This window comes from Schistocerca nitens, chromosome 6 (genome assembly GCF_023898315.1).
Source record: "Schistocerca nitens isolate TAMUIC-IGC-003100 chromosome 6, iqSchNite1.1, whole genome shotgun sequence".
NCBI lineage: Eukaryota > Metazoa > Arthropoda > Insecta > Orthoptera > Acrididae > Schistocerca > Schistocerca nitens.
In genome coordinates, this window is record NC_064619.1 from 571,161,015 (window position 1) to 571,175,464 (window position 14,450).

The window sequence follows — 14,450 nt, forward strand, 5'->3', positions numbered from 1 at the left end:
GGGGGGGAGGGGGGGGAGGCGGAGAGTCAGCGGCAGGACAGCCTAGCCCAACTGCCAGCTCCCCGTGTCCGCCGCACATTACACGAGACGCCTTGAGGTCGGCATTCAGCGTTGCCACATGTAGCGGAATGCGGATAGACTGGTAGACAGAGAACGACGAAACATGACAACTTCTTGCGTGGCTATCTGGACAAGAATTAATTGACTTCCACAGGTCACTTTCTACAGAGAAGCGTCTACGGAGTAGCGCTTCGTTTTTCCCCATTTAAGCTATCGATCTTTATTCATTAGTACAATATATTTTTAAGTAATTCATATCCGTATAGTTTTGATGTTTTGTTCCGCTATTGTTTTTCCTTTGTCATGAACAATGGACATTTCAATGACTGGTGAACCATTAGTTACTGGGATTATACTTTATGGCTCCACAATGTCTTCAAACTGCAAGAAGGCACAGAAGATTCATCGTGAGAATAGTGAAATGGGAAGTAATATTATAAAATCATCTGATCCAAGAAACAAGGCAGGAAATCTTATACAGTGAAACAAGGTTGTCTAAGTGCTGTCTATTATACTGGTGTGTATGTACGATCTCTTACAAAAATTCTAAATCTGGGAAGTTCCACAGATGTATCCCCTTTGTGTTCAAGATATGGAATATATAAGTTTCATTGTGATTACTCGAATATAGATGTAATGAGAGTACATGGGAACATCACATCTACACTGAAAGCTATAAACAGTCGATAAACATCCATGAATGACAATGTTTTATTGGCGTATAGTGACGAGAAAATTCATTGGACACAAAACTGAAGGATGTGGTCAATATTATACCGAAAGTATATGTATCCTGAAAGAGTCTGGTGATATAAAATATATTTAATTTGCTGAAATGTATTACTAACAAAGGCAGGCCAACATTCACGGCAATCTTATGGATTGACTTTTTTCGGCTTCATAAACATTTTATTTTTATCTGTTATTACTTTTGTGTTCTAATCTCATCTACTGACATGTTCCATGACCTTGGAGATTTGTTCCTCAATTTGGTCCTACGAAACTTGACGTGTAAATAAACAGATATAACGACAGGGGTAGACAACAATGTGATCCTATATGGGTTCCGTTTTTACTGATTGAGGTAAGGAACCCAAAAAAGGCGTTATATGTTCCTTTGTTGTGTTTGTACATATAAGTTTTCGCGAGAAAGGGAATTCTGGTGTTTTTAAATGTTTCTACAATAATTTTTCGGCTCTTTCAGCTATTTGGCAGTCAGTATAATTTTTCAGACGATCTTTGTCGAGAATATCCAATATGAACTGCAGTACCATTGCTATTTCTTTAAGTTGGTGCTATATTCCGTCATTTTATAAGACGGGCGATTTCGCATAAGCTCACTTCATCGTTCACTACTGGGCTAAGCGATATGACGCTAGGCTGACGTTCCGCCTCCTCTGAACACACCACCGTTTGATGACAAAGTCCCTTACCGTTGTTTTTCAGTATGGGTCCACCATAATGCTACCGAGAGTTATCAAATGACCAGAGAGGAATATCCCTGACTGACTTCTCTCTATCGAGGCCTGTTGCAGTTCATACAGCTGAGGCTGCTAAAAAAATTGAAGCTTCTGCAGCAGTCTTGGATAAGGCACGTCTGCTTGGCTGAAACCACTCTGCAATCGTCTCTAGATGGTGACAAACCAAAATTGAATTACACGAACAATGAGACAGGCTGTAGTGGTAGTACAGCAGCATCGACGGACAATTAAAAGCACTTCTCTGGTGTACTATTCAACTTAGGCTCACTGCAGCCATATTTATAATATACGCAGTAATTGATACAGTTTGTAGCTAACTCTCGAACCAGGATAAATTAGCGAATATACACTTATGTTCATAAATTAAGGATAATTGCAGAATATAGTGCCACACAACGTGGCACTACACAAAACTGGTGCTAAAAACATACGTACATAGGGAACACACACGACACAGCCAGTAAGTTCACGGCATTGGTGATAACCGTCCCGAAACACATGTGCCTCAAAACGCTACTGTTTCCTGCGCATGTATCCTGACATTAATATGGGATATGATCACCGTGCACACGTACACAGGCCGCACAACGGGTTGGCATACTCTGGATCAGGTGGTCGAGCAGCTGCTGGGGTACAGCCTCCCATTCTTGCACCAGTGCCTGTCGGAGCTCCTGAAGTGTCCTAGGGATTTGAAGACGTGCAGCGATACGCCGACCGAGATCATCCCAGACGTGTTCGATGGGGTTTAGGTCTGGAGAACATTCGCCTGATCTCTTCTGTTTCAAGGTACTCCTCCACGATAGCAGCTCGTTGGGACCGTGCGTTATCATCCATCAGGAGGAAGGTGGGACCCACTGCACCCCTTGAAAAGGCAGAAATACTGGTGCAAAATGACGTCCCGATACACCTGACCTGTTACAGTTCTTCTGTCAAAGACATGCAGGGGTGTGCATCCACCAATCATAATCCCACCCCACACCATCAAACCACGACCTCCATACAGGTCCCTTTCAAGGACATTAAGGGGTTGGTATCTGGTTCCTGGTTGACGCCAGATGAAAACCCAGCGAGAATGACTGTTCAGACTATGCCTGTACTCGTCCGTGAACATAACCAGGGACCACTGTTTCAATGACCATGTATTGTGTTCTTGACACCAGGCTTTCCGGGCTCTGCTGTGACCAGGGGTCAGTGGAATGCAACTTGCAGGTCTCCGGGCAAATAAACCATGTCTGTTCAGTCGTCTGTAGACTATGTGTCTGGAGACAACTGCTCCAGTGGCTGCAGTAAGGTCCCGAGCAAGACCGTCTGTGGGCACACTAATGGTGAGATATCGGTCTTTTTTTGAGGTGTTGTACACTGTGGACGTCCCGTATTGAAGTGCCTGGACACGTTTCCTGTCTGCTGGAATCGTTGCCATAATCTTGAGATCACACTTTTTGGCACACGGAGGCCCCGTGCTACGGCCTGCTGTGTTTGACCAGCCTCCAGTCGCCCTAATATTCTACCCCTCATGGCGTCATCAATATGTGTTCTTTGACCCATTTTCAACACACAGTAACCATTAACACGTCTGTAAACGTCTGCACACTTACTCGCTGCACCGTACTCTGACATGCACCAACCTACACCTATGCGTATGTGGACTGCTGCCAGCGTCACCGTGCGAGGACCGCAGGTCAAATGCTCGGCATGGTCATACCCCGAGGTGATTTAAACCCGCAAACCGCCCACCAGAGCGTTGTTTCACCGTGTATCAGCATTATCCTTCATTTATGAGCATCAGTGTATGATGTGCTGAACATCTGAGACAAGCTACAGACTGTAAACTGTGTCGCTAGTGTTGGGGACAGCGTTCGTACCAATTGTGCTACTCAAGCGCGCCTTATCGACCCGACTAAGCTTGGGGTTGGAGAAATTCCAGTGATAAGTTGAAACTTTGGTAGCGCGCTACTTACGAAAGACAGGTATATGGATTCGATTCCCGGTCTGGCAAAAATCTTTTGCTTCTTACTCCAGGACGTCAGGGCAACGTACAGGCCCCTGTTTTCCACTGATATCCCATCACATCGCTGTCACAATTCGCTTCTCTCTCAGTTCCTTTCCGCAGAGCGCCCGTTCTACTAGGCTTACACCACAGCTCTGTCTGCGCATCACTCCCTCTTCTCTCCGTCATTTGTTTTCCTGTTAGTCCTGTTCCCTGCTGTGACATTACTGATTTTTTCGGTTTACTAACTATTGTACTTTTCAGGCAAAAAGATCGTCGGCATCTACGCTCTTCAGCGACCATCGCTGATTGTCAGGGACCCAGACCTGGTGCGAACCGTGCTGGTGAAGGACTTCCAGGCGTTCCAAGACCGCGGTGTCACCATGGACAAGAGGGACCCCATCAACAGGCACCTCTTCGCCTTGACTGGGAACGAGTGGAAGAGGCTGAGGGTCAAGCTCACTCCCACCTTCACTTCAGGGAAGCTCAAGATGATGTTCTCTGTAAGTTTACCTAAAGCTAGAGCGTTTCTCGATTCAAAGTGACGTTCAGATTCTGTTTACTATACAGAAAAAAAATGGTTCAAATGACTCTGAGCACTATGGGACTTAACATCTGAGGTCATCAGTCCCCTAGAACTTAGAACTACTTAAACCTAACTAACCTAAGGACATCACACACATCCATTCCCGACGCAGGATTCGAACCTGCGACCTCAGCGGTCGCGCGGTTCCAGACTGAAGCGCCTTTAACCGCTTGGCCACACCGGCCGGCTACTATACAGAGATTAGCCACTTAATACCGAAATAAATTTCTACTTGAATGAAAAAATCAAAAATCGTACTTTGTAACTATTAATGAAGCGTTATAGAGTATATAAGGTCAGTTATACCTGCTAGGTACAGCTTGGTATGTCGTAAACTTGCTACAACAGGCATTCAAGAAATTAACGCGTATAATCATTTAGTAAAATATTTTTAGTTTAACATTTCGACGGTACATTGATAGAATTTACATGATCAAAAATGAAGAATACATGGAGGCATACATTTTAAATGATTATGTATAATACAGGGTGCTTCAAAGAGACTGAGCCGCGCGGAGTAGCCGTGCGGTGTGGGGCGCCTTGCCACGGTTCGCGCGGCTCGCCCCGTCGGAGGTTCGAGTCCTCCCTCGAGCATGGGTGTGTGTGTTTCCCTTAGCGTAAGATGGCTTAAGTTAGATTAAGTAATATGTAAGTCTTGGGACCGATGATCTCAGCGGTTTGGTCCCATAGGAAATTACCATAAATTTCCAAAAAAATTCAAAGAGAGTGACCTGATTTCAAAATTCCATGTTTATTGATAAAAACATACTAAAAATGGGATCAATTTCAAACTACTCACAAAATCTTAAAGTTATAGCTATTCTGTTAGAAATGTTCTGAGCGTCCACCAGCAGCTGCACGAACAACATCTAGACGATGGCTAAAATTCGTCATAACTTTACACAATGTACCTGCTTTCACTGAAACTGTGGCGGCTGTTAGTCTGTCCTTCACTTCTTCTACGCCACGAAGTAACGGGGAGATAAACACACTTTCCTTCACGTATCACCACAAGAAAAAATTCGCATGGGGTCACGTCTTGCGATCTTGGACGCCAGGAATGCAGGGCAGTGTCTCGGAGTCCCGTGCCCCCTATCCAGCTTTGGTGCAGAGTGTCATTGAGAAAGTAACGTACGTTATTGTGACAGTGTTGTGCAGCTCCATCCAGTCGGAAAATGAAGTCATCGGAGCCCTCCTGAAGAGGTAGAAAAAAACAATTTTACAGCATTTGAAGATAGTTCAACATGGTTAGAGCGCTTGGGACCCCGAGATACTGCCCCGCTTTCGTGGCCTTCAAAACCGCCAGACACGAGAATTTTTTCTTGTGTGGATACATGAAGGAAAGTGTGTTCATCTCACGTTTACCTCGAGACGTAGAAGAAGTGAAGAGAATAACAGCCGCCATAACTTCTGTAAAAGCAGACACACTGTGTACAGTTTATGAAGAATTTAGCTATCGTCTAGATATTGTTCATGCTGTTGCTGGAGGACACATAGAGCATTTGTAATAGCATAGCTAGCACTTCAAGATTTTGTATTTTGCAACTGTTCCCGTGTTTGTAGTATGTTTTTATCAGTAGATATGGAGATTTGTCATCAGTCCATTTCTTTTGAAACACCCGGTACGATTTCACAAAATTCGTGAAAATCTCGGAAACAGTGTATTGTCTTGTTTAGAGACAGATGAACATTACACTTGCTACACACAAATGCTGTCTGTTTTTACAAGTTGGTCTTTTACATTTTTGCCTTGTGTCTGTAACGTGAGGCCAATGACATATTACATCAGACCAGGCAAACTTATCTGGAACCGGTTTTGTTGAACGATGATGCTTCTTGCGTAGGGATGATTGGAGAGTATCTCTGCTATTTTGGATTTGAATTCTTGTAAAGCATTTTGTTCGTAACTGAGAGTTTTGAAACTGTCGTAGTCCCTCTCCTCAGTTGGTACAGGAGCTTTGAAATCTTAAATTGTATTTCGTGGAGCATAAAACTCCAGGGATCCATTGCTAATAAAAGAAAAGCTTCAGGGTATTGGCAATTCATTAAGTTTGCATAACGCAATAAAAGTGAAATGTAATCAGTCAAAACAGTGCTGATGCCGTACAATACAACATGATTTACTGGGAACTTGTAGTGCTAATGGTTCAAATGGCTCTGAGCACTATGGGACTTAACTTATAAGGTCATCAGTCCCCTAGGACTTAGTACTAATTAAACCTAACTAACCTAAGGACATCACACACATCCATGCCCGAGGCAGGATTCGAACCTGCGACCGTAGCGGTCGCGCGGATCCAGACTGTACCGTCTAGAACCGCTCGGCCACCCCGGCCGGCGGGAACTTGTAGTGAATTTAAGTATGTATATGTAAATAATGAACACAATCGGTCACGGAAGTATTCTGGTGGTACAGATCAACGGAAGATCTGCTTTGACTTCAGTTGATTTCATCTCCTGCACACTCACACAAGGGTTCACAAACGCCTAATGGTACATATTTTACACAAACAGTATTTTCGAATTAGCTTACACACCTACAACTAGTTTAATAAATAAAAATGTGATTTGCATCACGTCACAAATACTATATAACATATAAATAATTTTCGGAAATGAACTTTCCTCTTTATGTAGCTGTAATGATGTAAACAATGACAATAATTACTCGTGTTTGTGCCGTTACAAACACGCGAACAGCAAGTCGCTCTAGAAGTATTCGAAAGGCTCAGGAGAGGGAAGCTCATGTCAGTGACGGTGTTAGGTTCGTGTTGATCTACAAATACCATCAATGGCGCTCCATTTATTAGCGTCGCTATGGTATGACACGAATTCGGTACGCTCGGCGTTAAATGGTTAATAGTAATTAATGACCGTGCAAACTTCATATGGATAGATGCGATCAACCTTTATCGTTTGAAAGCCGGCCGAAGTGGCCGTGCGGTTAAAGGCGCTGCAGTCTGGAACCGCAAGACCGCTACGGTCGCAGATTCGAATCCTGCCTCGGGCATGGATGTTTGTGATGTCCTTAGGTTAGTTAGGTTTAACTAGTTCTAGGGGACTAATGACCTCAGAAGTTGAGTCCCATAGTGCTCAGAGCCAATTTTTAATCGTTTGAACTAGGAGAATTCAGAGAGCGAAAAGCTTCCACCCCACCACACATTTGACTTCAAGCGTTGTAATATACGTTCGTTAGTGTTTGAAGTAAGGGTAACGATAGTTGTTTGGGTGGTTTCCCTGTGACAACCCTGATGTTATGTCAGCTTAAAAGTCAAATGAGGTATGTTTTTAACTGATCTGTTTTACCTTATATCCAGTGATGATGGTCTATGACCGAAACCAGTAGATGACATATATGTCAAATAAAATAGCTGACAGTGAAAATGAATTTTCTAAAGTACTAAATGGCTGTTGGTTCTCACCTGATGAAAACCTCAAATAACAGCTGTGACCGTGTGCCAAGCGTCGCTTCCAAATTTCTGTTGTAACATAGGCTGATTATACTGCAATTTCATAATTGTAGGAAGCACATGCTTTATATTCAGTCATTCTGATGAACGACATTTGCAGTTATAGTCACCATTTATTAGACAACAGTTTTATCCTAACAATATTTCAGGCCACTCTCATACTCGCCTTTGCCTTTACAATCCCACTTCACTAAGATTAGCGCCATTCTTCAACTACTTCTTCTTTGGCCCTGCAGCCCTTGATAGGCCTTGGCCTCCTCAGCAATCACCCTCCACACAGCTCTCTTCTCTGCTTTTCTCATCCATCCTCTCATCTCCGTCGTGATATGGTCAGCCAACACGTTATCCAGCCATCTAGCTCTTGGTAGGCCTTCTGACGGAGGACAATCTGTCTATCGCTAATGGTTTGGGCGTCCTGTCTTGTGTCATCCTCTCCATATGCCCTAACCAGCTATTCTTTGAGATTCAACAAATTTCCCTATATCCTTCTCTTTTATAAGCTATTGTATTTCAAGGTTGTACCTTACTCTCCAGCTCTCTGTCACTCTCACGGGCCCATAAATTTTTCGCGGGACTTTCCTTTCAAATTCATTTCTTAAAATTACCCCATGAAAAGTTCTGAAGTTTAGATGAGCCTCCTGTAGAACAACTACTCTTTTAATCATTGCTGCGATAGTTGTAAATCTTGAACACTCGAAGCAATCAAATCCGAAAGAAACTTCCTTAGACCTAATGACTTATCATTACTCTCGTTTTACCCTGAATTAATGTTCTTCATCTCATCGCACTTTCACTTCTTACTAGTGTTCCCAAGTGTCAAGACTTTCACAGAATGACCCAATTTTCACAGGCGTCATGACTGGTCCCACAAAAGCCATCCGTTGAAAACCCGACTTTTGGAAACTGCTAAAATTCCAAATGCAGTGCGTATTCAGATGAGTAAAACTCGAGAGCATCATAGTTCTGGACGTGTCATTGGTACTATCCAAGAGAGTCAGAATACCGTGTGCTAGGACGTCCCGATAGCCAATGAACTGAAGGGACAACTCAGCGCATGTCCGGACTGTATGTTCTGTGTTGTGTACGGCTTTTTAAACAACGGCTAGTAGAGGTGGGCCACAGTGTGTTGCGGTAACTATCGTCGAACGAAAGCTGGACAGTAACAGAAATGATTAGACTGAGCAAGTTAACACAGGAAACGGAAGATTTTCTCAACTCGTATCTCTCCAAGCGTACAAAGACTCATTACAAATAATGACGAAAGAAATTGGACTCAGCCATCTCAATAACGACAAGAATGAGGTTCTCTGAACAACAGCACGAACTGTGGTGTCTAAGCTGTGGTTGGGTGGCGTCTGCATAACATCATGTAGCGGTGTGGCTCCAAGGCTGCTGCCAGCTATCCTATATATCATGGCAGCAGTGGACGTTCATGATACAGAGCTGCTGGAGGCGTGGCTCACCCGGCGTGCTCCAATGGATCCTTCAGATCCCGCACGACCGCTATCAACCTTTCAATTCTGTTGCCAACATTGACGCCCTTGGGATGGTATCGATATGTGATGTCACATTCTGAAACCACTTTGCTGTGTGAGGTCCATTGCTGTGTTATTACCGCCCCGCTGCCGTTTTGTCACATCTTCTTCAGTTCATCCACTCCTAAATCCTATTGACTGGCCTCGTGACTAGCCACGAATTCTCTTAGTACCAAGTTTTTACAGTTTAAGTGCAGCTACTCACAGAGGTGCAGTGTGGGGTGTAATTATCGTATGGCAGCGGAAGTTGGTAGACATACTAATCAGTTAACGTGCGACCCATTAGTTCCAATTCTGGCCACCAGGTGCAAAAAAATGGCTCTGAGCACTATGGGACTCAACTGCTGAGGTCATTAGTCCCCTAGAACTTAGAACTAGTTAAACCTAACTAACCTAAGGACATCACAAACATCCATGCCCGAGGCAGGATTCGAACCTGCGACCGTAGCGGTCTTGCGGTTCCAGACTGCAGCGCCTTTAACCGCACGGCCACTTCGGCCGGCCCACCAGGTGCAAATCTGACGCTGTGAATGCAAGATAGCCGTATAGAAATGTTCACAAATGTAATGGGTTAGGAGCAGCATGTGGGGAGAAAGGTCAAACGAGTGAGAATGGCATAATGTTGATTTTATTATGAACCAGCCTGCATGGGAACAGTGGTTTCCACAAAGTTGCGGTCTTCCAAAGCGGGAATCACAGGCTGTACAAAGAGGTCTTCGCGGCATCCTTACCGCACTCGTCGACAATATTCTGCGACCCATTTTGTTGACCTTCATAGCAGGCAATCATGGGCCTACATTTCAGCAAAATAATTCACGTCCCCACACAGAGAGAATTTCTACTTCATGTTTTCGTGCTTACCAAACCCTACTGTGGCCAGCAAGGTCACCAGATCTCACCCCAACTAAGACCATTTGGAGCATTGTGGGGATGGTCCTTCAGCCAGCTAGGAGTGTTGACGATCTAATGCGCCAATTGGAGAGCATTTAGTACTAGCCCCACAAAAGGACACCCAGCATCTCTGTCAACCAATTCCAAGCCGAATAACTGTTTTATAATGGTCAGAGGTGGACCGACATGTTACTGACTTGTTCACTTTGTGAAGCTCTTTCTCTTGAATAAAACATTCAATTTTTCTGAAATTGTAATAATTTGATTCACCATACATGTACTTCACATCTACCAATTTCCGTCCCATTTGGATAATTCCTTCGTGGCTTTTTAAAATTTTTCTTTTTATGGGTGTAAATCAGATGATGCTGAGGGAATTAGCTTAGCAAATAAGCAGTTAAGACAAGAAGAGACTACAAGCTTTTGAAATGTGGTCCTACAGAAGACTGCTAAAGATCAGATTGGTAAATCGAGTAAGTGATGAGGAGGTACTGAATCGAATGGGGAAAAAAGATACTTATGGCACAATTTGACCAAAAGACAGGATCAGTTGATAGGATACCTCCTGCGGCGAGAACCTATCCTCAGTTTCGTAATGGAAGGAACTGTGGGGATCAAAAATCGTAGCAGAAGGCCAGGGATACTTGTTCGGAGATTAAGAGGCTTGCACAGAAAAGAGTAGCGTGGTGAGCTGCATAAAATGGGTCTTCGGACTGATTACCACAACACCAACAACAGCATCATCTTAGCACACGCATTATTATTCACTGTCAACCCTCTTTCCCCTAAAAACCGTGTTTTTAATTTCGCACGCATGAAACTGATTGCAGACTATGACAGACTGTGGCCGCGAGCTGGTGTCGGTGCTGGAGAAGACAGCAGCCAAGGGCGAGGCGGAGGAGATGCGCGAACTGGTGGCGCGCTACACCACTGACGTCATCGCTTCCGTCGCCTTCGGCATCAACGCCAACTGCCTGCAGAACCCGGACTCCGAGTTCCGCCAGTGGGGCCGCAAGATCTTCGAGCCGTCCTTCGCCAAGACGATCATCATCATCGCTCACTTCCTCGCCCCAGCACTGGGCAAGCTCCTCAAGTAAGAGACGTAATAATCCGACGTAACCACCCTTTGGTGTCCGGTGGGAAGTACATTAAGTATAACCGTCACTTTCCCCTTTCCTCCTTCCAATTGCGAATGGTTCACAGGGAGAACCGTTGCTGGTAAGCTTCCGAGTTAGCTCGCATGTCTGACTTTTATGTTCACGATCTTCTCTCGAGATATACACAGTTGGAAGCAATACACTCGAAGAAAAAAAAGTAGCAAGGCACCACGAAGGACCTATCCAAATGGGGCGGAAATCGGTAAATGTGATTTACATGTACAAACATAACAAATAATTACAATTTCCATAAAAACTGGGTGATTTATTCAAAACAAAGCGCTTCACAAACTGAGTAAGTCAATAACACGTTGGTCCACCTCTGACCCTTATACAACCAGTTATTCGGCTTGGCACTGATTGATAGTGTTGCTGGATGTACTCCTGAGGGATATCGTACCAAATTCTGACAACCTGGTGCGTTAGATCGTCAAAATCTCTAGTTGGTTAAAGGGTCAGGCCTCTAATGCTACAAACGTTCTCAACTAGGTAGAGGTCCGGCGACCCTGCTGGCCTTTAGGGTTTATGAAGATGGTATCTGTTCCTTCGGACATGTCCGAAAGAACAGATGCCATCGGTGATCCTGCATCTCTCTTAGAATGAAACGATAATTAAATCAATACCCTAAGCTGTCGACAGACGTTGATATACACTCCTGGAAATGGAAAAAAGAACACATTGACACCGGTGTGTCAGACCCACCATACTTGCTCCGGACACTGCGAGAGGGCTGTACAAGCAATGATCACACGCACGGCACAGCGGACACACCAGGAACCGCGGTGTTGGCCGTCGAATGGCGCTAGCTGCGCAGCATTTGTGCACCGCCGCCGTCAGTGTCAGCCAGTTTGCCGTGGCATACGGAGCTCCATCGCAGTCTTTAACACTGATAGCATGCCGCGACAGCGTGGACGTGAACCGTATGTGCAGTTGACGGACTTTGAGCGAGGGCGTATGGTGCGCATGCGGGAGGCCGGGTGGACGTACCGCCGAATTGCTCAACACGTGGGGCGTGAGGTCTCCACAGTACATCGATGTTGTCGCCAGTGATCGGCGGAAGGTGCACGTGCCCGTCGACCTGGGACCGGACCGCAGCGACGCACGGATGCACGCCAAGACCGTAGGATCCTACGCAGTGCCGTAGGGGACCGCACCGCCACTTACCGGCAAATTAGGAACACTGTTGCTCCTGGGGTATCGGCGAGGACCATTCGCAACCGTCTCCATGAAGCTGGGCTACGGTCCCGCACACCGTTAGGCCGTCTTCCGCTCACGCCCCAACATCGTGCAGCCCGCCTCCAGTGGTGTCGCGACAGGCGTGAATGGAGGGACGAATGGAGACGTGTCGTCTTCAGCGATGAGAGTCGCTTCTGCCTTGGTGCCAATGATGGTCGTATGCGTGTTTGGCGCCGTGCAGGTGAGCGCCACAATCAGGACTGCATACGACCGAGGCACACAGGGCCAACACCCGGCATCATGGTGTGGGGAGCGATCTCCTACACTGGCCGTACACCACTGGTGATCGTCGAGGGGACACTGAATAGTGCACGGTACATCCAAACCGTCATCGAACCCATCGTTCTACCATTCCTAGACCGGCAAGGGAACTTGCTGTTCCAACAGGACAATGCACGTCCGCATGTATCCCGTGCCACCCAACGTGCTCTAGAAGGTGTAAGTCAACTACCCTGGCCAGCAAGATCTCCGGATCTGTCCCCCATTGAGCATGTTTGGGACTGGATGAAGCGTCGTCTCACGCGGTCTGCACGTCCAGCACGAACGCTGGTCCAACTGAGGCGCCAGGTGGAAATGGCATGGCAAGCCGTTCCACAGGACTACATCCAGCATCTCTACGATCGTCTCCATGGGAGAATAGCAGCCTGCATTGGTGCGAAAGGTGGATATACACTGTACTAGTGCCGACATTGTGCATGCTCTGTTGCCTGTGTCTATGTGCCTGTGGTTCTGTCAGTGTGATCATGTGATGTATCTGACCCCAGGAATGTGTCAATAAAGTTTCCCCTTCCTGGGACAATGAATTCACGGTGTTCTTATTTCAATTTCCAGGAGTGTACATGAACGGGGACAGTTGAAAATGTGTGCCCCGACCGGGACTAGAACCCGGGATCTCCTGCTTACAAGGCAGATGCTTTATCCATCTGAGCCACTGAGGGCACAGAGGATACTGCGACTACACGGATTTATCCCTTGCATGCTCCCCGTGTGACCCACATTTCCACCTTAGTGTCCACATACTACATTCGTAGTGCCCCTGCCCATTACACTCATTACTCGTGGCAGAAAATCTTACAGAGTCCCGTAAGAGTTCGAGCAATGCTTGTGCATCCAGCACAGAAGAAGAAGGTCAATGGCCGGTTAGCCTTAAATATATGAATATGGTATCTGTTCTTTCGGACATGACCTTATTCTTCTGTGCTGGATGTACACGCATTGCCCGAACTCTTACAGGACTCGGTAAGATTGTCTGCCACGAGTAATGAGTGTAATGGGCAGGGGCACTACGAATGTAGTGTGCGGATATTACGTTTGCAATGTGGGTCTCACGGGGAGTGTGCAAGGGATAAATCCGTGCAGTCGCAGTATCCTCTGTGCCCTCAGTGGCTCAGATGGATAGAGCATCTGCCATGTAAGCAGGAGATCCTGGGTTCGAGTCCCGGTCGGGGAACACATTTTCAACTGTCCCAGTTGACGTATATCAACGGCTGTCGACAGCCTGGGGTCTTGATTTACTTATCATTTCAATGTAGCGTTTGGCAAACACGAAGGCTAGCAGTAGAAACTCCTGCCGTGTGCGGCCGGGCATTATCTTGCTGAAACTTAAGCTTAGGATGAATCGTAATGAAAGGCACCAAAACAGAGAGTAAAATCTTTTTGATATACCGCCATAATGTACGGGTTCTGCGAATGATAAGCAAAGGGATCATGCTATTAAAGAAATTGAACCGCAGAACATCACTCCTGGTTGTCCGACTGTATGGTAGGCGACTGTCAGCTTGGTATCCTACCACTGTCCAGGGTGTCTGCAGGCACACCTTCGGCCTGGAATCACTTTGAATGGAGTAGAATTGCCTTCAGTGATGAGCCCTGATGACCAACGAAGACGTGGCTGGAGTCATTGCAGACAACAGTGAGATACCAAAATGACAGTGGCTCGTCATACGGCCTGACAACCAGGAGTGATGGTCTGGGTTGACATTTGCTTTCGTAGGAGGATCCCTTTGGTTGTCATCCGCGGTACCCTTACAGCACAGCGGTAGACTGA

At 45.9% G+C, this 14,450-nt stretch overlaps 1 protein-coding gene across 1 annotated transcript in view; it reads left to right on the forward strand.

Annotated features, from left to right (window-relative positions):
• LOC126262629 (cytochrome P450 6k1-like) overlaps nucleotides 1–14,450 on the forward strand; it is a 60,639-nt gene that overhangs the window by 22,909 nt on the left and 23,280 nt on the right. The window contains exons 3-4 of the mRNA XM_049959386.1: nucleotides 3,793–4,031; nucleotides 10,841–11,103. Of these exons, the coding sequence (XP_049815343.1) occupies nucleotides 3,793–4,031; nucleotides 10,841–11,103 (502 nt within the window). The remainder of the gene's footprint in view (nucleotides 1–3,792; nucleotides 4,032–10,840; nucleotides 11,104–14,450) is intronic.